The sequence below is a fragment of the Epinephelus moara genome, chromosome 20 (genome assembly GCF_006386435.1).
Source record: "Epinephelus moara isolate mb chromosome 20, YSFRI_EMoa_1.0, whole genome shotgun sequence".
NCBI classification, from domain to species: domain Eukaryota; kingdom Metazoa; phylum Chordata; class Actinopteri; order Perciformes; family Serranidae; genus Epinephelus; species Epinephelus moara.
The window spans coordinates 38,548,507-38,574,129 of NC_065525.1; the positions used below are offsets into that span (position 1 = coordinate 38,548,507).

The 25,623-nt window shown below is 38.9% G+C and overlaps 2 protein-coding genes across 3 annotated transcripts in view; both read right to left on the minus strand.

Moving 5' to 3' along the window:
- Positions 1-1,051: 1,051 nt before the first annotated feature.
- mdkb (midkine b) lies at positions 1,052-9,088 on the minus strand. Of its 2 annotated transcripts, none has more exons than XM_050073866.1 (5): positions 8,933-9,088; positions 5,140-5,228; positions 4,086-4,259; positions 2,945-3,103; positions 1,052-1,624 (listed from the first exon to the last, which is right to left on the minus strand). In XM_050073866.1, the coding sequence occupies exons 2-5, from the start codon at positions 5,225-5,227 to the stop codon at positions 1,605-1,607; spliced, it is 441 nt and encodes a 146-aa protein (XP_049929823.1). In that variant the 5' UTR covers position 5,228; positions 8,933-9,088; the 3' UTR covers positions 1,052-1,604. The 2 variants fall into 2 exon arrangements, with proteins under 2 accessions (XP_049929823.1, XP_049929824.1); XM_050073867.1 differs by lacking the exon at positions 8,933-9,088 and adding an exon at positions 7,157-7,178.
- Positions 9,089-11,985: 2,897 nt separating this feature from the next.
- Positions 11,986-25,623, minus strand: part of dgkzb (diacylglycerol kinase, zeta b) — a 58,534-nt gene continuing 44,896 nt past the window's right edge. The window contains exons 30-34 of the mRNA XM_050073804.1: positions 24,717-24,760; positions 24,365-24,485; positions 17,588-17,624; positions 17,368-17,467; positions 11,986-13,149 (exon numbers count right to left, since the gene is read on the minus strand). Of these exons, the coding sequence (XP_049929761.1) occupies positions 13,033-13,149; positions 17,368-17,467; positions 17,588-17,624; positions 24,365-24,485; positions 24,717-24,760 (419 nt within the window). The 3' untranslated portion in view covers positions 11,986-13,032. The remainder of the gene's footprint in view (positions 13,150-17,367; positions 17,468-17,587; positions 17,625-24,364; positions 24,486-24,716; positions 24,761-25,623) is intronic.

Consider the following 25,623-nt stretch of genomic DNA (forward strand, 5'->3'; position numbering starts at 1 on the left):
GTCATAGTATAGTAAGGTACCAAAAATCTCATCAAAAAGTCATAGTATAGTAAGGTACCAAAAATCACATCAAAAAGTCATATTATAGTATGGCATCCAAAATCTCATCAAAATGTCATAGTATAGTATGGTACCAAAAATCTCATCAAAAAGTCATAGTATAGTATGGTATCAAAATCTCATCAAAAAGTCATAGTATAGTAAGGTACCAAAAATCTCATCAAAAAGTCATAGTATAGTATGGTATCAAAATCTCATCAAAAAGTCAAAGTATAGTAAGGTACCAAAAATCTCATCAAAAAGTCATAGTATAGTATGGTACCAAAAATTTTGTGAGAAAGTCATACTATTGTAAGGCATCACAAATTAAAGTCATAGTATAGTAAAGTACCAAAAACTTCATTTGAACGTAATAGTATAGTATGTTGGTAAAAATTTCATATAAAACACATAGCATAGTATGGTATCAAAAATGTCATCATAAAGTCATTGTATAGTATAGTATCAAAAATTTCATTAAATAGTCATAGTGTAAGTGTAGTAGTAGTATGTTTTTCTTAATGAAAACATTGGTTGTATAGTACGGTATTAAACATTTCATTCAAGAAAAGTCATAGTAAGTCATAAAGTTATAGTATGTCATAGATTTTTTTTTTAAAATGTCATAGTCAAAAAATTATAGTATAAAATTTAATTTTCTTTTAAAATATTGTATGTTGTAAAAATTTAATTAAAAAGTTATAGTACAGTATGTCATAAAAGAGTCATAAGACATAAAATAGTATGTCATGAAAACAATTCTTAAAAAAAGTCATTGTATAGTGTGATGTAAAAAATATTGTTTTTAAAATTATAGTATAGTGTGAGACAAAAAGCTCATAGAAAGACCATTAAAAAGGAAAAAACAGAGTTACAACTAAAACACTGAAATGTTTTCATTTGATCATTGTCTCCACTAAAGTGAAGTCAATTTCTATTTTTTCAGCAGCCCCATTATTATTACCTGTTTGTGTTACATTCAACAAAGAACAGACCAAACTCTTCACCAAAACACTGTACAGTATTTATTTTGTTCATTTATACAAGTCTCATCTTGCAACGTCAATAATCTATAGTTCAAAAAATAGATTTTATAGAGGATTTTCGCCATTACAGATTCATCCAAGCCTTTCTAATTTTTTGCATATTTTAAAGGAGGTTCTGAACCCTTCTGAATACAGAACTCTTTATGAACCAGTGACTGACATCTGAATCATCAGGAGAGTTTTCAGAGTGGATCAGAACTGTTCTTGGATGTTAATTTCACTTCAGCTACTGTAAAAAGCTTTTAGGACTAATTTTACTGTTAAAAACAAACTATGAGCTACGAGGACATTATTATTCATGTTATTATTATCTAGTGGAGGATTCTGGGAAAGCTTTCCACACTGTAATCCAAATAAACACAAGAACATCAAATCAGAGTAAAAGTCAAAGGAGGCCAAAAATCAAAGGTTGGTGTGTTTTGGAGTCTCTGTGTTTTTTTTGTGTTTGATGAAGGAGGGAAGACGATTGTTCAGCTGGAGGAGGAGAAAGAAATCCTGCCGTCTTCTTCTGTTCATCCTTTAGTTTGGCTTCTTGTCCCCTGGAGAAACAAAGGGAAACATAGGTGGTTAATCCACACCAGTGATCCATCGATCAATACAAACCACTACTCCTATTGACTCATCAGTCCCTCCAGAATCTCCCCAAGGCTGTTTTATTATTATGATTATGATTATTATTGTTGTTTATTTTCATTATTGCCATTTATTTTTGGAAGTTTGATCAGAGTGATACATCAACTGCCTTAGAAGATGATTTCAAGTCCTCTCACCAAAATCACAAAGAAGGAGACTAGAGCTCGATGTTTATGTGACTTGAGGTAATAAAAGCGTTTCTGAATGAGATTGTTTTTATGCAGAAAATTTGGAATTTATATTTTCTGAGCTGTTTGCTGTTTTTTACAGGGAAAGATTTTAAATAACTAAAAAGTCTTCCAAAAACTTGAAATCGTTTGTTTGAATTTGTGTCAATTATTATAATCACAATTTTGCCAGTTCCTAGAGGGCCTGAACTGTACATTAATCATCTATCATCTTATTATTATATTATATGTATTATTAAATTGGGATTTGTCATGCTGTTTTTGAACAAAACTTTTCCCCTCAGTGTTGATGTTGTTGAGCTGTATGATGACATCAGGGGGCGTACTGTCCCTTTAAACCACAAACGTGCTGATTAAATCGCTTGAAAAACTGAATTTGAGAGCAAAAAAATAAATTAAATAATTACAATTGTTTTAAATTGTGCCTTTTATTTTTAAGCCTCTGCGTGTGATAAAGAATAACCATTTCTTCACCCAGCTTGGTCTTGGCAAGGTGCTGGAAACATCAACAAGTCCAGACTGGTAGAAAAAGATTTCCGCACACTTACAGTATGTATTACAAGTATGCAGTCTCAGTCTGAGAGTCTGAGTTACTTTTACCAGCTTGTCCATTGTTGCCAAACACTGCATAGGAGTTAGTGTGCAGAAATCTTTTCCTACAAAAGGCTCTGTAAGTAACTTTTTACATGTATAAATCTTTTTTTATTGCTAACGGGTTACAGGTTGTAACTTAAAACTGAGACCTTACAGACTTTCTGGGCTGCCTGCCCGACTGATTTCTGTGTGAAGACTCGGGACGAGTGACGTTAAGTTACATACATAACCTTTAACTTTGAAACATTAATAATAATAAAATCCAGATTCTGTTTTAAAGCTAATTACATTTGAAATTACAGAGTGAAACTGCTCATTGCCTTCAAATTGTCCTTAAAATGTCATTTTCGAGTTACTATAATAATAATTGAGTTCATTTTAATTCATCTGATATGACTGTAACCAATAACCAACGCCTGGCTAAGGTGAACTGTCAGTTCTCACCTCTGGGCCTCTTCACTTTGGGGGAGCAGGGTTTGGACACCTTGACGGTGGTTTGACACTCGGCGTTAAACAGCGCTCGCTTCAGAGTTCCTGACCGGCTCTTGGTGTTGGTGTCAGCGTCACAGGCTCCCCACGGGCCGAACTTATACTTACAGTCACCTGAAGGAAAAAGAAAAGACTCAAAATGCAATTTTTCCACACACATGCACAATCAGGACCTGTACATGCAGTAAATGGAGGGATGTCAGGGTGAGGGGGCTGCCTGTGGACAGGCGCCCTGAGCAGTTGGGGATTTGGTGCATTGATCAAGGTTTGGAAGGGGAAGTGAACCAGCAATCCTCCAGTTCCCAACCCAAATGCCTTTGGACTGTGCTACTGCCCCCGACAGTTAGAAGACATGCACAGTGTACACAGTACAAATGAGTTTTATTTTCTCTCTCCATGACTCCTTTGAGCTTCCGTAGATTCAAGTTGACTGAATAGCTCTGAGACAATTAACAGTATGTTCACATGCTGCTCTCTGGACCCTCAAAACCCAGCGGACATAAGCAGCGTGCATTCATCAGGGGTGGAGGACGTATTCAGATCATTCATTCATTCATTTTCCGTAAGGCTGGAGCCTATCCCAGGTGATACTAGGTGAGAGGCAGGGTTCACCCTGGACAGGTCGCCAGACTATCACAGGGCTGACACACAAAGACAGACAACCATTCACACTCACATTCACACCTACGGACAATTTAGAGTCACCAGTTAACCTGCATGTGTTTGGACTGTGGGAGGAAGCTGGAGCACCTGGAGGAAACTGACGGGCTCCCCCACCCTGGGTTCAAACCCACTGCTCCCCCGTGATGCCCGTTTTCAGATCCTTTACTGCAATATTACTAATACCACACAGTAAAAATATTCTATGGCAGTTTAAGTCCTGCACTGAAAATGTTCCTTCAGTAAAAGTATATAAGTATGATTGAACTATTAACTAATGATTATTTTCATCATAAACTGACTGTTTGGTTTGTAAAAATACTTAAGATACTGAGAACATAACATGCAGATTGTTGAACTGTTCACTCAACTGATAGTGAGACAACTCTATCTCCATGAGTGTGTATTAAGTGTGTATAAGGTGTCTGAGTCTTACTGATGTCCTTCTTCCAGTTGCAGGGGATCTTGCAGTGGATCTTGTCGGTGCGATCTTTGCAGGTGGCCTCTCTCAGACCTTCTCCACAGTCCCCATGTTCTGGGACACACTTCCCGAACTGAGTCTCTGCAGTGGAGCACTCTGAAGCGGGCCGGGATTTATCATGTTTGCCACCTGCAGGAGCAAAACACAACTCAGGACTCTGCACAGGGAAGCTCAGATATCACAGTGAAGGGACACAAAGGTAAATTGGTCTCTGAGTGGAGGGAGGGGGACTTTAATGTTGAAGTTTCTTCGTATGAAATTTAATCATTAACATGTATTAGCTCCTGTTTGCAGTGTAGAAGAAAACTTAAAAACATGATGATCCTCAGGCAAGTTCTGCAGCCTCTTTTTTTTCTGATTTCTAAGTGGATTTATGGATGTTTATTCTGGATGGAAATCAGAGATTAAGATATCCTCAGGAAGTGGAAGTCTGACTGACTGTGGAAATATGTGTTTCATGTCTGTGTCTTCAGATTTGACTGAGCTATGAAGAAGAAGAAAAAGAGTGTGACAGAAATTACAGTGATCAAGAGTTTTAACACACCCACAAAAAACAAACAACCAAGAACAAGATAAATCTAATAAAAGTTAAAAAGTCTGTATTCGTAGTAATCACATCAACAGTTGGATGAGATCTTGACATTGTGTGTGTTGGGGTCAAAGAAACAGAACACCTGCAGAGATTGAAACATGAGCTCAAGTCTAAGGACCAAACCAACCGGTAAGACCAGATGAGACACGTGTGAGACCCCCCGTTTATAATGCTCACTGAGGTTCTCATAAGAAAGTCACTCATTTTATCACAACAGGAAAAACCTTAATGTTTCTGTAGCTGAGCACTACAAGCTGTACCAGGAAATGCATTCTGGGAACATGAAGTTTCAACAGAAGTAGACAGACAGGATTAAGAAATGTAGTTACATCTGGAATAAGCAATTAAAACTTGTCATCACAACAACACTACTGCCGTACGTTGATCTACAGATCTGCTGTTATTTAAATGTCTGACCTTTGTGATTTTTGGCTCTTCTGTTGGCCTCGGCGTTGAGCGTCAGCGCCACAAGCAGCAGCAGCGTCACTGAGAACAAACTTCGCATCCTGCAGAGACAATAAAATAAAGAGACCGTCATTAAACATCCACAATTAAAGCACAACCAATTAGAAAGATATAAACACATTGCAGACATGATGCAACATTCAACCAGGAGCATCATGGTGGAGCAAAGCGCTCAGGGTTCAACGTGTCGGATGATTTGAATAATTATCATTATTGAATAATATTATTACTGTCTGAGTGATAGTTTGATGGGATATTTTTATTAAATCGAAAGAAAAAAAACGCTGTAAAACACTACAGAGACAACTGCAAAGAGACGCAAAACTACTACGAGAGATGCAAAACAACTACAATGAGACACAAAACTACTGCAAAGAGACACAAAACTACTGCAAAGAGATGTGAAACTACTGCAAACAGACACAAGACCACTGCAAAGAGACACAAAACTACTGCAGAGATGCAAAACTACTGCAAAGAGACACAAAACTACTGCAGAGACACAAAACTACTGCAAAGAGACACAAAACTACTGCAGAGATGCAAAACAACTGCAAAGAGACAAAAAACTACTGCAGAGACACAAAACTACTGCAAAGAGACACAAAATCACTGCAAAGAGACACAAAACTACTGCAGAGATGCAAAACTACTGCAAAGAGACACAAAATCACTGCAAAAGACACAAAACTACTGCAAAGAGACACAAAACTACTGCAAAGAGACACAAAGCTACTGCAGAGACACAAAACTACTGCAAAGAGACACAAAATCACTGCAAAGAGACACAAAACTACTGCAGAGACACAAAACTACTGCAAAGAGACACAAGATCACTGCAAAGAGACACAAGACTAGTGCAAAGAGACCCAAAACTACTGCAGAGATGCAAAACTACTGCAACGAGACACAAAACTACTGCAAAGAGACACAAAACTACTGCAGAGATGCAAAACTACTGCAAAGAGACACAAAACTACTGCAGAGATGCAAAACTACTGCAAGAGACACAAAACTACTGCAAAGAGACACAAAGCCACTACAGAGACACAAAACTACTGCAAAGAGACACAAAACTACTGCAGAGAGACACAAAGCCACTACAGAGACACAAAAATACTATGAAGACATACAAAACAACTACAAAGAGACATAAAACAACTTCAAATAGACACAAAACAACTACAGAGATGCAAACAAACTACAAAGAGATGCAAAACAATTGAAAAAAGATATAAAACAACTACAAGGGATGCAAAAACAACTGAGAATAGATATAAAACAACTGCACGGGATGCAACACAACTACACAGAGACTCTGAAGATAAAAGAGGTGTCTCTTTCAGTCTGGGGGTCCTGCTCCTATGTGGGGGTGTGGGGGGGTCTAGTACATATCTGTGCCCAGGGGCCTGTCTGTTTGTTAATCCGTCCATGACAGATTTTCATGCTACACCGCTGCGTTGAACCCTTCGACCTGAGTGAGAAGGAGTTTAGAATCAGGAGATATTTGCGTGAATTCACAAATAAAGTTTATTTTTTATTTACTGTTTTTAATCTGATCTTGTTTTACAGCTGACACGATCTGGATGTTTAACTGCAGCGTGATCCGGCCTGCTCGGGCCAGATGGTCCAAATTTAGTCCAAATCAAATCTGCTCCCTTTTCAGCTCGGCCCCCCAAATCTCAGAACGCTTAAGCCAAATAATCTGACTATTGTAGTGCGAGCAGCAGCAGGATTATAAAAGTAGGCTAATGTATTCTGATATTGTTCCTGTTCTCACCACACACACACACACACACACACACTCACACACACACTCTGTTATCATTCTGCACATATTTTCATTTATTTCTCTCATCATGATTAAAGCGTTCTTCCAGTGTTTGATGACAGCGACAGCATCCATCAGCTCGGAGGAGAAACATAGCACGGGGCTCTCAGCTCTACTTGGAAAAAGAAAGTCAATTACCCATAAAGCACCTCTCTCCCTCTCTGTTGTTATTGTGCTGAGAAATGACAGACTCCTCTTTCAGGCCTCCATTAAAGCAATGGTCCTCTTTCACATGTCAGCTGGCAGAGCAAATCCTGCTCTTCTCGCTCCTCCTGCGGCCTTTTATGAGGAGAGAACCGGCTCTCAGCAGGCCTCCAGTCTGTCCTCCATCAATGAAGAAGAGGAGGAGGAGGAGAAGGAGGGACGGAGCGGGGGGGAGGGGGGGATTGGGGGTGGGGGGGTGGGGTGGGGGGTTAGGCCAAGCAGCGTCTGAAAGAGCCCTTTAGATTTCCCCTCAAAAGAATACTGATTCATTGGCCCAAAACAAAGCCTCTTCTAGCCTGGTTTCATTTCTCTAAAGCCCAACACAGATTCCACGCCACGTCTTAGGAGCTGTGACCCCCCCACGAAATTCCCCCCCGCCCTGAATAGAAACTTATTTGCATAAGAAAACAATGAAATCTTAGCATGAAGAAAAGGAGTGGGATGCTCCCTTTGGTTCAAAACTAGGAACAACATTTAGAGGAACTTCCTCCTGAATCTCAGGGTTCACTCTCACATCCGGAGGCGAACATGAAACACAGTTAAACATGTAAGGAGTTTGTTTTCAGAGCTCTGTGTTCAGAGGACTGAGGCTCTAAAAGAAAACCTGACACCCGATCGCTGTGACGAGGAAGTGAGGAAATGAGGAAAGAAGGAAGTGGACACGTTTAACAGCACAAACATGAATCCAAACGTCTCTTCCAATCAAAGCTATCTTTGAAGTGTCATTCAGAGATTTAGATTTTTCTCCCAAACTCTTTTCAGCTGATAGAAAATAAACTTTTAGAGAATAAGGTTAAAATAAAATAAAAATCTAAAGTTATAAATGCATCAAAGAACTTCAGCTGATTATAACACAACTGAAGAACAACAACAACATGAAGAACACGTAAACTGAGCCAGAGGCATAAACATCTGCACACCTGACACCTTCAGTTCCTCTTTAAGAGGATGTGGAAAATCACATCCTCCAAAATGATTTGATTAGAATGCTGAATATTGAATTAATATTTCACACACATGAACTCATTTCTTTCTTCTTTGTATTAAGAGACAAACTTACAACTGAAAACAAACAGTCAGTGACAAAAATAAATTCAGAAAAACCACGCAAAACCAGAAAAAACAACATGAAATCAAACCACAAACACAAAGTCTAGCATATAAGATAAAAATAAAAAATAAAAATCTCCAAAACTGGAGTATTTTTAAAAATAGAAATTAACAGTGAATTTCTTTGTATTTACTGTCAGCTACAGTAAATGTTTTCCCATCTTTCGAGATGGTTTTTACTTGTTTCATTATGTATGATTTAACTTATCTAAGGATTATTTTCATTACTGATTAATCAACAGATACATTTGTTGATTAATCACTTTGTTTTCAAAATGTCAGACAGTAGAAGAAACAGAAAAGCCAAAGCTGTGATATGAAAATAATTTTGCTTGTTTTTTTTGTCCGACCAACAGTTTAAAGAAAATGAGTTAAATAATCTCCAGAATAATTTAATATAAATCATCATATTTAAAAACAATCAGAGTTCTGCTCGACAAAGTGATTAAGTAATAAAATGATTTATGTTAAAAGTTGCAGATTGATTTTCTGCTGATCGACTGGACGATGAATCTTTACAGACTCTGTATATAAATGTTTAGAATGAAACACAGGTTTGATGAAACGTGTGATAAAGGTGATAAAAAGATAAAAACTTACTTGCTGAGCTCAGAGGAGCAGCCAGTCGAGCTGTGGAGTCGTCGCCTTCTGTCGCTGCTTCAGCTGCTGCTGCTGATACACCCCCTCCCCTCACACACACACACTAACACAAAACACACACTGCATGCACACACTGCATATGGACAATGGTGAAACCAGCCTCATGGTGACATCACAAGCTTTAATCCAGACCCAGAGGAACAAAACAAGCTCATTAACATAGAGTGAAGTGTGTGTGTGTGTGTGTGTGTGTGTGTGTGTGTGTGTGTAGTGTGCTTCACATGTCACATATACGTAGAAAGGTGTCACATATAGAACAATGTCATATAGAAAGAGTGTGAGCTATGCCACCGTACAGGTTGGTGTGTGTGAGCTAATATTTACTCACACTGCTGTAAGAGCTGCCTGTAGTGGAGAGGTCAGATGAATCACAGGTGTGTGTGTGTGTAGGTGTTTGTGTGTGTGTACAGGTGTGTGATGGGGAACGCCTGGTTTAACTGGGACTGAGTCACACAGTGGACTGGATCAGAGTTCACTCAGGAAGTCACACTGTTCAACAGCACATTGACTTTAACTGAAGTAAAAGCATCAGTAACTCAGTATAAAATACTCTGTTACAGTTAAAGTACTCCATTTGAAGTATTACTAACACAATGTACTTAAAGTATCAAAAGTAGAAGTACTTATTGTGTAAAATGGCTCTGTACAAATATTTATTTCACTCAGAGTAAAATGATTTTCTCTCAGTACTGCCCGCTGAGTTCTCTCTATGTTCAGTGCATTCGGTGTGTTCTCTCTTTGTGTCCTCCTCTCTGAGTTGTCTATGTTCTGTATACTCACTATGTTCCCTCCATGTGTTCTATGTTCTCTTAGTGTTCTGTGAGCTCTCTGTGTTCTCCTCTTGGAGGGGAACAGTCAGCAGAACAGCAGCAGAGGAAACAGTCTCCAGCATTCTGATGGCTCAGTCATGCGTGGAGGCCTTTGTGTTAAAGTCTGCAGCTGAGAACAGAGAGGAGGAGGAGGAGGAAGGAGAACCCTCCTGTTCTCCTTCATATCATCCTTCAAGTTGCAGAACTCCTGAAGTCTCTGAGAGTAAATGCAGTGAGTTTATGGAACCTTAGGAACCAAAGTACCTGAGGAACTAGGGATCCAAGGAACCAGAGGGACTAAGAAACCAAAAAACCCAAGGAACCTGAGAAGCCAAGGGATCAGATGGAGCAAGGAATCTGGAGAACTAAGGAACCAGAGAAATCAAGGAACCCAAGGAACCGAGAAATCTGAGGAACCAGGGAATTTCAAAAACAAAAGAACCAGAGGAAGCAAGGAACCTGACAAAGTAATGGACTAGAAAAACCAAGGAACCTGTGGGACAAAGGAACCTGACAAACTAATGGACAAACTAAGGAACCTGAGGAACCAAGGAACCTGAAGAACTAGGGAACCAAGAACCCAAGGAACCAAAAAAAAAAAAAACTAAGGAGGAACTAAGAAAGCAAGAATCCAGAGGGGTCAAAGGACCAGAGGAATCAGGGAACTGTATGATTTAAGGAACCAAAGAAACCAGGGAACCTGAGGAAGTAAGGAACCAAGGAACCTAAGGCTCTAAGAAACCAAAGGAACCAAGGAATCTGAGGAACTAAGGAACCAAGGAACCTAAGGAACTAAGAAACCAAAAAACCCAAGGAACCTGAGAAACCAAGGGACCAGAGGGAGCAAGGAATCTGGGGAACTAAGGAACCAAAGAAATCAAGGAACCCAAGGAACCGAGAAATCTGAGGAACCAGGGAATTTGAAAAACAAAAGAACCAGAGGAACCAAGGAACCTGTCGGACCAAAGAACCTGACAAAGTAATGGACTAGAAAAACTAAGGAACCTGTGGGACAAAGGAACCTGACAAACTAATGGAGAAACTAAGGAACCAAGAACCCAACAAACTAAAAAAAACCATGGAGGAACTAAGGAAGCAAGAATCCAGAGGGGTCAAAGGACCAGAGGAAACCAGGGAACCTGAGGAAGTAAGAAACCAAGGAACCTAAGGCACTAAAAAACCAAAGGAACCAAGGAACCTGAGGGGCCAGGGGACCAGAGGGACCAAGGAACCTGAGGAACTAAGGAACCAAGGAACCAAAGGAACTAAGAAACCAAAGGAACCAAGGAACCTGAAGGTCCAAGGGACCAGAGGGACCAAGGAATCAGAGGAACTAAGGAACCAAGAAACCTAAGGAACTAGGTATCCAAGGAACCAAAGGAACTAAAGGAACCAAGAAACAGGAAGAACCAAAGAACCTCACAAACTGAGGGACCGGAAAAACTAAGGAAACTGAGGAACCAAGGAACCAGAGGAATTAATCTGAGCAGGAACTAACAACTAAAAAACCTGACCTCTGAAGTCCCTGAACAAACAATCAACAAAAGAAACATTCCAGAAACAGATTCTTTTTTCTTTCAGTGTAAAAACAAAACAATGTCTGATGATGATGATGTCAGTGTGAAAAATTAATGTGATAAAGATCTTTGTCTAAAAAGTTCAAAAATTGGGAAAATTACTTGAACAATTAAATGTAAAATGCCATAGGCTTGTGCTAATAACGTTAGCATGTTGTATTTGTTTGGAAAATGTGTCCAGATAAAGACAAGTGTTTGTCTGTGAATGCTGCGAGTTATAGTGAAGCTGACTTATGTACTTGTGTTTGAAATTGTCTCTATTAAGCCATGTTTATTGTGTGTTTAATGTGTGTTTAATGTGTGTTTTGAATCAACTAAACTTTACAGCACTTCACAGAAACCTTGTCGCCGACTAGTGTTTTGGAGGTGTAACTGCAGAGTGAAACATACACACCACCGCACAAGTATAAATACTCACAACAGCATAGGCAACACAATTATTAATCCAGCTTAAGAAGCTATAAACATGGTATATTTGGTATATTTGCTTTAAAAATGACCTAAATGATAAATAAATACATGATTATTTGAATTGATGAATCATTTCAGCTCCAAATCAAACAGTTCCTTCTTGTGAATAACTTCATTTTCCTCACAGAGAGCTGTTACTGACATGCTTTTATTGCAGGTCACTCAGAAATGATAAAACCAAACCAAACAGTTATTACTCCAGTATCATACAGTATAATGTCGTTCTGACTGTTATGTAATTACTATTAATACAGACGTGACTGCTTTGGCAGAATCTGGCTGAACACTGACGAGTCTATCTCAGCTATTTACATACACATCACAATGAAAGCATCCTGCTGGCAGCCATTTTGCTTTACCGTTATGTAACAGACAAACAACATTACAAAAAAAACCAAAGTCTCATATGTTGAAGTATCTAAAATTCAGACTGAAGCAGTCGACGACTTGCTTCTCTGAGTTTGATCACAAGCAAAACGTTTTTTTTTTTTTTAATCTATACAAATAAATCATAAATAGCTAAACTCATGTGTGTCTAAGTTAAATATCCAAAGTGTGAACAAACACTTATTTCTGTTGAGTAAACAAATACATCCAAAAGGTCACTAGAAGCCGGAGAGAAGACACGTTTTTGCAGCCGTTCTATCAGATATGGCGAAAGCGTCTAGTTCCATCATGTTCAGCTGCAGACACATGAATACAGTCACTGTTCACTCAAAGCGGCTGTTGTTTCGCTCCAACAGCACTTTCTGTACACGTTTAACACAGAGGTCAGAGCGCTAATGTTTACGCCATAAAGACACATTCAAAACGCAGTTTGTAGGAGATCTGAGAGTCTTTGTGGCCTGAAGTGTGAATTCACTTTAGTGTCCAGAGGCTTTTATGTTGTTTAGTTTGGACTCCGGCAGAGGACAGAGGCGTTTTCAGGCGTCTACAAACCCGACGTTATCCACAACAAAACATCATCTCTGCTCAGTTAAAGCAGTTTGGAGACATTTATATTAACCCATGTGTCTGTGTTTACCCGCCGCCTGCCTCTGACAGCAGAGAAGAAGAAGCACTAGCTGATATGTTGCTGTCTACGTGCCCCGTCAGTGGAGTTAAAAACACACTTGTCTCCTAGAGGAGCAGATACATGAAAGACCTATAGACAGACTGATGATGTGGACAGACATGTTGGACTTCAGACCGCCGTCTCCTGGTCCTCCCTCTGGATCATCTGGTAATGTTGGCGGTTCTCCAGATATTCAGACAGTTCCTGGTCGTTGGCCTTCTCAGCACGATGTTTGGGAGTCTCGCCCTGGAACACAGAAACATTTAGACACAGAGGATTTTAGACATCAGGCGTCTGCTGACAAAGTCTGATCTGATATTTACCTGATGAAATACGTATCTGACACATTAGAATAACACCTTCAGAGAATAAATCAGACACAAATTACTTGATCTAGATACAAAGGATCCTGATTCAAAACTTAATTATTGATCTGGTGTGAATAAAAAAAAGGAACTGGAGAATGTGGCGACTAAAACATCAAGTGGTTATCTAGAGATGATTGATTGTTCTGTTGTCAGTGAAGTTTGTCATTTTAACTGGTGAAGGTGAGGTCAGCACCAGCTGAACATGAGAAGCTGCTACCTGAATTATTTTATTAATTAATATCACAATAAATGACAAGAAATGCAGAAAAGCAGTGGGAAAAAAATACAATAAAGAAACACAGGGAAGTTCAGTTAAAAACACAGTAAAGAAATGCAGTAAAAAACGAGTAAAGAAATGCAGTTAAGTTCAGTAAAGAAACGAAGTAAAAAATACGGCATAAAGAAAAGCAGTAAAGTTCAATAAAGAACCGCAGTAAATAAACAGTAAAGTTCAATTAAAAAAACGCAGTAAAGAAACGCAGTAAAGTTCAGTAAAGAAACGCAGTAAAAAACACGTAGTAAAGAAACGCAGTAAAAAAATATGTAGTAATGAAACGCAGTAAAGTTCAGTAAAGAAACGCAGTAAATAAACAGTAAAGTTCAATAAAAAAAAAACGCAGTAAAGAAACCAAAAGGAAACGTTAAGAAATGCAGAAAGGAAGGTAGAAAAGAACTGCAGTTAAGAAACAGATAAGAAAAGCAAAAATGAAATGCTGAAAAGAAAGCAGAAGAGTGCAGGTAAGAAATGCAGATTAGTAATGCAGGAAAGGAGCGCAGTTAAATCAGAAATCAGAAATACTTTATTGGTCCTCAGGGAAAAAAATCAGGNTGCAGTTAAGTTCAGTAAAAACACAGTAAAAAAGGAGTAAAGAAATGCAGTAAAGTTCAGTAAAGAAACGCAGTAAAGTTCAATAAAGAAACGCAGTAAATAAACAGTAAAGTTCGATTAAAAAAACGCAGTAAAGGAACGCAGTAAAGAAATGCAGTAAAGTTCAGTAAAGAAATGCAGTTAAGAAATGCAGTTAAGTTCAGTAAAAACACAGTAAAAAAGGAGTAAAGAAATGCAGTAAAGTTCAGTAAAGAAACGCAGTAAAGTTCAATAAAGAAANGTAAAAAATACATAGTAAAGAAACGCAGTAAAAAAATATGCAGTAAAGAAACGCAGTAAAGTTCAGTAAAGAAACGCAGTAAATAAACAGTAAAGTTCAATTAAAAAACGCAGTAAAGAAATGCAGTAAAGTTCAGTAAAGAAACACAGTAAAAAATACATAGTAAAGAAACGCAGTAAAGTTCAATAAAGACGCAGTAAATAAACAGTAAAGTTCAATTTAAAAAAAACGCAATAAAGAAATGCAGTAAAGTTCAGTAAAGAAACGCAGCAAAAAACACGTAGTAAAGAAACGCAGTAAAAAAATATGTAGTAATGAAACGCAGTAAAGTTCAGTAAATAAACTGTAAAGTTCAATAAAAAAAAAACGCAGTAAAGAAACCAAAAAGAAACGTTAAGAAATGCAGAAAGGAAGGTAGAAAAGAACTGCAGTAAAGAAACAGATAAGAAAAGCAAAAATGAAATGCTGAAAAGAAAGCAGAAGAGTGCAGTTAAGAAATGCAGATTAGTAATGCAGGAAAGGAGCGCAGTTAAATCAGAAATCAGAAATACTTTATTGGTCCTCAGGGAAAAAAATCAGGTTTGGTTGAATGTTGGCTTAAGAGCTTTATCTTAGGCAACTGGACTTGTTGAGTTTCTTGAAGTTTCTTTACGCTCTTTCAGTCCTGAACTAAAGAAGCCTCTTAGATGAGAGGTGAAACGTCTTCAAGAAACTTAAGTCCAGTTGACTATGATATAGCACTTAAGATTACCATGATCTGGATGACGGAGAGTCTTCATCAATATGTTAAATGTTGTTTTGTATTCATCAAATCAGATCAAAGGAAAACATTAAAAAGGCAATTCATCTTTAAAGTTACTCTGTACTACAGCAGGTATCGACAGACTGAGAAACAGAAAGATCAACAGACTGATAGATAGATCAATAGACTGATAGATAGGTAGATCAATAGACTGATAGATAAAGAGACAGATTGATAGATTGTGTGAGAATTCAAGAGGAACATTAAGAAGCCTCTCCTCAGGAACCCTCCAGAGAATCTCGGCTTCACACCAACAGTTTACACACTAAGTAACACATGAACTCTTTTCATTTGCTGGAGAGGAGAAGAAGAAGGAAAAAACTCAGATTATGGGCTGCTTCCTGTTACCACTAGCTTCACCATGGCAACGGTGAGCCGCGGCCTTTGTGTATGTCGGAGCGAGGCCGGGGATCCTGCGGCGCTCCGTTTCTCAATGACACACAACATTAATCACTTTAGAGAAGTGGGTCAAATACTGCTGGAGATCCTTTAAGAGTGTTGGTGGGACAGCTCAGGCTGGTGGCCGTCACTGTGCCTGAGAACGCCTCGCAGGGCCGCCCCGTACAGCAGGAAGCCGCCACTGCTGAGGGTCGGTCAGAGGAGTGTTTGACTGGTATCACACTATAATCAATAATAATATGTTCTCATGTCAGAGTCAAAGAGTGAAAGATTCTTTCGGTTTTGCCTTTAATTAGTTATGGAGTTTTTATCCAGACAAATTTACGACTGTTATTTCATGACTGTAACATTTAAATCTTTCCGTTGAAGTTAGGGTTATTGTTAACGCAACAAACGCAACAGAGCGCAGTAAAGAAACACACATTTAGTAAAGAAACAAAGCAGAATTATGAAAGAAATGCAGCACAGCGCAGTTAGGCCCGATAACAGAGGATGTGTTCTAGCAGCTGGAGGTGGCTTTTTGTATTTGTTTTTAATGACAATGAAGCTTTGTGCTTGCGTTTTTTGCGTAGTAACGCACCTTGCATTTCTGCGCTCTAGGTGCCTGGTGTTTTTGCCGGAGCGCTCTGAACTCTCGAATAGCAAAAACTTCAACTCGGAAAAGCGTCTCATGTCATCTCTTTTTTCCCCATTGTCCAATCAGATAATTTGAGAGGTGGGCCTTCTGTGGTGGTCGCGACAACAACTCATGTACCCACACAGATCTCCGTCTCCCTGTGCCCAACAAACTATTTACTGACAGCCTCTCACCCTCAACCAGAGCTACAGCAAGTACCCTCTGCCTCAACATTTTAGGAACTATATTCTAGTTACTGTGAAGGTAGATTAACTACATGTGATGGGGTGGTTGCCTGGCAACAACAAGTAGGCGCATCAAGTGTTTATATTTACTAGTGGGATTTAATTTTTTTTAAAAAGGCAGTGTGGTGCATCTCCTGTTTTGCAACCTGCAAAATGCTTTCTGTGTGATCAGGGCCTAATAAAATGCAGCAGAGTACTGTAATAGTAAAAAAAAATCGAAGTACTGTAAAGTAACACAGCAAAGTGCAGTAATAAACGCAGCAGAGTGCTGTATAGAAACATTAAATCAACATCAAAGAATGAACAAAATGTGACCACATACCTGCTGAACTAATAACGTTCCCTTCAGCTGCACTTTGTGTTTACTGGTAACATTAGCATGCTAGCATTAGCTAATTAACATTATACCTGCTTAACATTAGCATTCTAGCATTGTTGCTAGTCAGGATTTCTTTCAAATGTAAAAAAAAAAGCAACAACAACGAGAACAAAAAATTCCCTCCACTACTGTTGCGGGAACTTTAACAGTTAGTGGCCCTTATTCTCCTGTAGGTGACATTAAAGAGGACACAACAAGATGACGTAATGCAAAGAGCTCGATTCAAAGCTCAAACGATGGAAAATAAAAAGCAGAAAACGTGATGCTTTTATATTGTATTTAATAACTTTACCCAGAGTTAGCATGAAGCTACTATCAGGCTTCATTAAGTTATCATTAACTGAAGCAATTTATTAAATGTACGTCTGTGTTTATTATTGACTCTCTGGATGGATTCAAACAAAAAGTTTCCGTCATCGTTCATATATATGTTGTAGAGAAGCGAGAAGTTTTGAACGTCCGACTGGTCGAATGTCTTCCTCACAGTGTAAATATGTGAGTGTGTATTTTAGGGGAGTGTGTGTTACAGGTTGAGTGTTGGTTTACCTGCAGGTCTGTCTTCATGAGCGACGCCCCGGCCTCCACCAGGTAGTGACAGATGCTCCTCTGACAGGAGGAGGCAGCTTTATGGAGCGCCGTCTCGCCTCTGAAACAACATGAAAATCAATAACACACAAAACAATTAACGCAGTTTCAAATGTTCAGTTTTCATGTGGCAGAGAAGAAATGATAAAAACAAAACATTAGATGAAAAACAGAAACTCACGTCTCTCTCTCAGTTATGTCCAGATGAGATGTCGGCACTGAATATAAAAAGAAATAAAATGTGTTTAGAAAAATTATTCATTAATAAACTGTACAGAGAAAATCACCTTTATTTCCAGACAGCGACATGATCAATACGTAAAACACTGGAATAAATGGACTACATAATATATAAGATGTAACCCATCACGTGTGTCTCTGAAAAACCCTGTTTCTTTACAACCCGTCTAAAGGAATAATATTATACATTCATGATATTTGTGAGATGAATAAAATGTTGCCATTTGTTTTGTATGCAGATGATACAATGTTTTCTCTTCTGGAGAAAAATAGTTTGGGATAAAACTGACTGAAAATTTAGAAAAAGAAAAATATCAAGAGATGGAATTACCATCTAAAGGCCTATAAAAGACAAAAGTGTCGGCATTCTGAACAAAGAAAGTACAAGTTGGATTATAAGAATCCTTTTTCACTTCTTGTTAATTTCACCATATTTTAGTTACTGTATAAAGTAAACAAAACATATATAACTAATATTATTCCTCTACACATATACACACTGCAGAAAACAACGATTAAAATTATAAATGAGGTTAAAAGTCCAGTGTAAGATTTAGGGGGATTTATGCCAGGTTCACACTACACGATATCAGCCCAATTATAAGCTGACGCAGCATCATACAGCGTAGGCTCGGATCGTGAACGACAATGAGTGACAAAGAGTCTAGCGTGCTTGATTTTCTTTTTGTTGTTCACGACTTCTCCCAAGCTAGCAAGGAAATATATAGAGGATATAAACAAACTGACCAGGGGTCTCATTTATAAAACATTGCGTAGGATCCAGACTACAAATGTACGTACGCACAAAGGCCAAAAATGTTATGCGCCAAAAAATATTAAACAATTTCTACAATCAAGCTTTCACCTTATCATGTATGTCGCTAATTTCCCGTCTCCGAAATGTTCGCAAGCATGGAGTCAAAGTTTCTCCAAGTCTCAAATCTGCTTTTAAAGAGCAAAACTTTTGCGTGGGAAATGGCGTACGCCTCTTTCAGGCCTCGTTTTGTGTGCACGCAATGTTTATAATTGAGACCCTAGGTGATTTAAACCACTAAAAACACTGAATTAAATTTCAGGTTACAAATGAGTGTTTCTTCAAAGCTGTTTGGTATGTTGGAGACAAACTGCTAGTCTAGCAACTACTAATGTGTGCTAACCTTTTTTCTCTGACAACTTAAGATGCACATGTTCATGAGGTTTTTACAGGGAGCTAAATTTTCTACAGAGGTCGCTTCCTCTCCAAAATAAACAGACCATGTGATTTTATCTGGTAGAAACACTGAATAAAACACTTTTGGGTTAAAAAAAACAGTGTTTTTCTGATGCTCTGTTTCAGGATGGACTTCTAACTACGGTGGCAAGTGCAAAAACGCAAATGTCCCTTTTAGAGCCAGTGCTTGGTTTGTCCATTCTGGGCTACTGTGAAGACATAGCAGTGCAACGTGGCAATCTCTTTAGATGAGGACCCGTTCCCTTTGTAGTTATAAATGGCTCATTCTAAGGTAACGTGTGTGTTAATATTTGTATTCAAGTGTCTTATATAAGGTACTTTAAAGGTTTGAAGTATGTGCAGACCAGTTATGTGACATGTTTTGAGCAGACAGCAGGTGACATGACATTTTCTTCTCTCTGCTCAGACAGTACAGAGTGTTCACAGAGGAGATAATGATGTTCCATACTGAAGTTTATACTTTGACTGAAGTTTATACTTTGTGTTTGAGGTTTTGTACTTAAGCATTTAAATTAATCAATAAATTATAGTTGACTTATACCTATTTTTTCAATAAAAAAATGTGATACACAATAAAATCACAAAATAAAATAAATAAATAAATAAAAAAACATTTCCTCCAGTGACAGTGTGCGTGCACAGAGAGGTGACGTGTCACACCAGTCATTAAGTTTAAACTTAAGCCTGTATGTTCACCCGCTGCTGGAAGCTTAACATGTTTCACATTCAGACACAGAGCTGCAGTCACACCACGTCTGTCACACAAGGATCTGACTTTAACTGCTGCTGACGTCTGCAACCACTCAAAACTACCTGACTGTCATTATTACATCGTTAACACACAGGTGCACTGTGGGAAAGTCTTTGTCAGCAGACTCCAGACAAGAACCAAACTCAGTGATGGTTTGCCACATTTTTAGTCCTGTAACTCTTCTAACACACTTTATTTAACTTTCATGCTTATTTCACCACACTACACAAAATCAGCTCACAATTATCCAAAGTAAAATGATGGTTATTAATACTTTTAACTCTGGTTTCTATAAAAAGTACTGCCTTGTTTTATCTTTTTAAAGTGAATTTAATGCTATTTTTTACACTGATGATCAGAAAAACATGTCAAAGTCAAAGTGAGAAAGTGTTTTTTGTTAATGTGATTCAAAAAAGACACACAACAAAAATCACAGTGACCTTTAACCATTAACCACACAAATACATCGATCAGCCAAAACATTAATATCACTGGCTGGTGAAACGAGTAACATTGATCATCCCGTCCCACTGCAATGTTCTGCTGGGAAAACTCTGGTCCTGGCATTCATGTGGATGCCACCTGACACTCCATCCAACCAAACACAGTCACAGACCAAGTACTCTTCCTCATGGCAATGGCGCTCTCCAATGGCAGTGGCTTCCCCAGCAGGCCGATGCGCCACACCATAAAAACTGCTCGGGAATGACCCAGGGAACATGACAAGGAACTAAGGTCGATGACCTGGCCTCCAGATTCCCCAAATCCCAATAAGATTGAGCATCCGTGGGACATGCTGGTACCACAGAGGTACTTCTGATCCATGGTGGGGCCTCCTTGGATTGGATTTAGCTCTGACCTGTTGAGGCATGGACAGGGGACCTCTGGGGGTGTCCTGGGGTGACTGGCACCTGGGCATTGACGGTGGATCCTTTGTGTTCTGTGGGTTGTGAAGTGGGGTAGTGGCACATCCTATGGATGCTTGATTAGATTGGGATCTGGGGAATCTGGAGGCCAGGTCAACACCTTAATCTCTAGCCCCTTTTACACTGCCAGATTTTCGGCGAATGTTGGGCCGTTTTGCCGGCAAGCTGCGAGCGTTCAGACACNGCAGCTAGTAGCAAGAGGGAAACACAAACCTGACAGACACTGTAAAGATGAGCAACTGGGGAGACCCTCCTTGTCCTCGCAAACGAAGAGTCCATTAACCGTCAGTTGACGGAGACGTTGAGGAACGGCCGACTTATGAGAGAATCGCCGAAGGACTGACCAGCCGCGGCTTCCCTCCCACGTCACTGTTTAAGTCACAAGATGAGCTACATGTTTTGTTACTTGCTCACGCCCCCCATTGCCCCGAAAAAGGCACATTCTGTATAAACAAAAGTAGGTAGGCGGCATTTTGCCACACTCCCCGATTTTTTTTATACTGTCAATGCTGGACGAAGACTGATTGGGCTTTCCTGCAAATTTGCACAATTCCTATTTAAAAAGGGCTGCTTTGTCAAGGTCTTCAGGCCTCTCCTGGGCAATTTTTACGGCGTAGCATTATACATTGTCCTTCTGGGGGGGCAATGTCATTAGAGAGTGCCATTGCCATGTGTTTAGGTGGGGGGAGCGCGTCAGGTGGCATCCACATGAATGCCAGGACCTGAAGTTTCTCAGCAGAACACTGCATTGTTATGACATGATCGATGTTATTCAATTCATCTGTAAGTGGTTTTAATACTATGGCTGAACGGTGTATAATCAGTTCATTTGGGAGTCCAAGTGGACGTTTGTGCCAAATTTGAAGATATTTCCTCAAGGTGTTCTTGAGCTAAACATAACATCTCCTGCCACGGCTGTTGGTGGCACGGAGGCATAAAAAATAACACAGAATATAGAATGAGAAAGAAATTGAATGATGATGTATGTTTAATATCGTGTCAGTCTGTGTGTGTGTGTGTGTGTGTGTGTGTGTGTGTGTGTGTATATGTGCACAAGTGTCTTATATAAGGTACTTTAAAGGTTTAAAGTATGTGCAGACCAGTTATGTGACATGTTTTGAGCAGACAGCAGGTGACATGATGTTTTCCTCTCTCTGCTCAGACAGTACAGAGTGTTCACAGAGGAGATAATGATGTTCCACACTGAAGTTTATACTTTGTGTTTATACTTTTTGTTTATACTTTTTGTTTTCACTAGTGTTTGAATAAATACTCTTTCTTTTTTTTGTACCTGAAATATCAGTAAACACAACCCCAATTCTAAAAAATCTGTTACCAATTAACCTGTGAAATGTTTCAGGTGTTTTTTGAGCCGTCAGCAACCTTCCCAGTCTTTTGTTGCCCCTGTGCCAACTTTTTAGGAACATGCTGCAGATATCAAATTCAGAACGAGCGCTTTTTACAAAAAGAACAAAAATAGTTTGAGGATCGCACACAGATATGTCCGTCAGCAGATAAAAAGTTTTTAATGAAGCTTTTCAAGCATTTTTAAGGACAAAGCGCTTTCGGCCGTCTGGCCGAGGCCGTCCAAAACTATTTTTGTTCTTTCTGGATATTAATTTGGACTACGCACCAGGAGGGTCAGAGCGCAGTGGTAACTTTGAACACTTTTTACAGAGTCACAAATTATTGTACTCTGTTATTATTTACGCTTTACATGGCGTCCAAGCTTTTTAGGAATTGGGATTGTCAGTCATAAAAAAAAGTGACAGTGTGCGTGCACAGAGAGGTGACGTGTCACAGTCATTTGGTTCAAACTCATCGATCACTCCTCCTCTGAGCTGCTTATTAAGGAGCCTATATGTTCACCTGCTGCTGGAAGTTTAACATGTTTCACATTCAGACACAGAGCTGCAGTCACACCACGTCTGTCACACAAGAATCTGACTTTAATTGCTGCTGACGTCTGCAACCGCTCAAAACTACCTAGCTACCATTATTACATTGTTAACACACAGGTGCATCGTGGGAAAGTCTTTGTCAGCAGACTCCAGACAAGAACCAAACTGAGTGATGGTTTTCCAGTAACATTAAACTCTGTTAACAGCCAGCTCACAGTTATCCTAATTAAACTGTCTTGAATGAATGTTCCCTTCTTTTATCATTTTAGAGGAGGTTTAATATGGCTTTTTTTTAAATACTGATTGACAGAAAAAAAATCCTAAATGCTAAAGTGAAAAAGTGTTGATCTGTTGATGAGAGTCAAAAAAGAGTCACATAAATCAGTTTTGATTCTGTGTTGAGAAACAATAAAATATTAAACACTTCAGATAAGGTGAAAACTTTTTATAAGCACTGTGACACGTAATATAACGTATAACGTATTTATGGACTCTGAAATCAAAGAGCTATGTGCTGCTGCTGCTGCTGGCGCCCCCTAGTGGTGACATCACAACAGACACAGTGGTGAACAGCAGTGCAGGCTGAGTAAATCTGAACTGAGGGAGTTCAGATAAAGAGGATGAAAGTGACACTTGAATAGACTTCACTGGATTTTGTCTCATTTTTCAACAAATATTAAACCATCAGAATCTGAAACTGATCTGAAAAGAATAAGAAATACTTTGAGACTTTAATTCACAAGAACAACAAACTTTTGTTTCAGGTATTTTTCTAGAAATGTTCTGCATCTTAAAGTCAAACAGATCTGAACTGACATCAAGAACAAATTTGATCAGAGGAATTATGTGACAGAAAAGTGATTAAATGTCTTTTTACTTTATTTTCTTATGGGTAGTTGTTCATGCTCATTTAGCTGTTTTATTTCATTTTAGATTATTTTATAGATCCTATTTTTATTTCTCTTCTTAAAAATGTGTCTTTTATGTTTTGTTTCTTTTTTATTGATATTTCCATGCAAAAAGAAGAACAGGCTCACATGTGGAATGAAATACTTACAGAGGAGCAGGTTTTTCACTGACACGTGTGACAGGTTACATCTTATAGGCACATCGATCATATTCTTGTAAAGACATTTCTGTGTGATGGATTTGTTGCTCACAGTCAGAAAGATTTTAAAGAGACACTCATCTTGATTTTACGTAAGTGTAATGTGACAAAAGATCAACTTCTCTTTACAGTATGAGACAATAAAAGGGCATTCATCCCGTCCCTGATGACTCGTTTGTAAAACCTGCTGTTGATGCCACCGCTTCCTTTACATTTCCAGACCAAAAAAGGCTGTCAACAGGTGTGCAGACAGACAGCTGTTCTCAAATACAGTTAAAGCAGAAGTGGTACTCTCAAGTGCAACACTGTCCCACGCTTGCAGTTACTTAGATAAAAAGAAAATATATTGCGGATGTGTTTATCCATGCATGACCTTTCTTTTGCATGTGCATGCTGACTAAAATGTGTACGTAGTGTTTGACCATGCAGGGCACTGGGTGAGAAAAGAACAGACTAGTACTGCACATCTGGTTGTTGCATCCTGTGAAAATAAACATTTTTATCAAAAATCACTGCTCTCGTGTGATTGATTCTGATTTTATTTCTTTAACAGTACTTTTCCTGAGGACAATCACAGCGATAACTGCAGATGTGGGCAAAATTTGTCACTAAATATCATGTTTTTCTAGCAGAAATCTTCCCAAAACTTTCACCCTGACTTTCCAAAACATCTTTATATCTTAACGCCTTTTATGTTTCTGTGCAGCACTTTGAATTATCATCCTGTTGAAAGCCTCTGTACAGTATGCAACGTGTGTTAAGTGTGAGTGTGTGTGTGCGTGCTGTGCATTCTTGTCTCACCGTGGTCGATGAGGTACTTGAGGATGTCTTTGCTGCCGGCCTCCACAGCGTGATGCAGCAGCGTGCAGCCAGCTGCGTCCTGCAGCAGGATGTCCGCCCCCTGCTGGTGGAGCTCTGTCAGCTGCACAACAACAACACAGTGAGACACTTCAGTCATCAGGTGCAGTTAAATAAAGGTGGGGTAATGCTTCAACACTTCAGTCCAGCAGCCAGAATCAAAGAGAGCATCTAGGCAAGTAAAACATGTTCAGGAGAAGAAATCAATTAAGATTTTAACAAAACCTTGATGTTTTCTAAGATCTATGTTAAAGAGGTGTAAAGTGTTGAAACTCTCCATGAAGAGTAGACTCACTCTGTTCAGGTCTTCAGTCTTGATGCAGTTGATCAACTCTGCATCTAAAAAGCAGATAAAACCATTAAAAACTGACTGTTACAGTGAACGAGCAGCTCAGACACGTTAAATCAAACCATCACAGCAGAGAGGAAAGAGCTGGATCCTCTGGACACTGACATGTTTTTGGTTTCTGATCTCTAAAAACAGACACGTCTTCATGTTGTTGTAGGTTGGAAATGTTTACGAGCTGTTAGCACTTCAATTACAGTGATTTTTACTTCTAGGATTATTTAATCAAATAATTGTATCTGAATATCTTTTATAGAGCAGTTGGAGTCCACATCTACATTTAAGGCTCATTTTCCTGATCATTACAGTTGTGCATGGTACCCTGAGTTCAAATGTTGTAATAGGCACAAAGGTAAGGTTAAATAAGGTACTAAAAATAAAAATTACATCAACAAAAAATAATAAAAAGGAGACCAATAACAAGCTGACCATTATCCCCATAATCACAGGTCCACCCTCCCATACCCACACCATTCCTCCCACCTCCCTCCACCCACAGAGACTCATCACTCTTCAGTCATCTCAGGTGTTGTGCAGTGTGTGCTAAGGTTTGAACTGCTGTACTAGACTTGTGGTTGCAAGTTTTATTGAACTGTTGGAGCCTGTCACATCTTATCCTTTCCAAATATAATAATATATGATTATATAACTACGATTATATATTATTAGTCCATACCCATTGGTATCTTTGTCACCTTCTACCTATGCCAATCCTCAATGCCTATGTGCAGTTTCACATAGATTGACCACGTCAGTGAGTAGAAAAACGTGGGACAGACAGAATGACTGACTGACAGAATGACACACTGACAGTTTCCGTGATTATGTACAGCATACCATACCATGACTTAGTCAT

What these genes read in the sequence shown, in the direction of transcription:
- mdkb (XM_050073866.1), bottom strand. Translation starts at nt 5,227, where the DNA reads ATGCGAAGTTTGTTCTCAGTGACGCTGCTGCTGCTTGTGGCGCTGACG. An exon ending in AAGAGCCAAAAATCACAAAG is followed by an intron (nt 4,260 to 5,139) that starts GTCAGACATTTA and finishes TTGCTCCTGCAG; the next exon opens with GTGGCAAACATGATAAATCC. An exon ending in CAACTGGAAGAAGGACATCA is followed by an intron (nt 3,104 to 4,085) that starts GTAAGACTCAGA and finishes TTTTTCCTTCAG; the next exon opens with GTGACTGTAAGTATAAGTTC.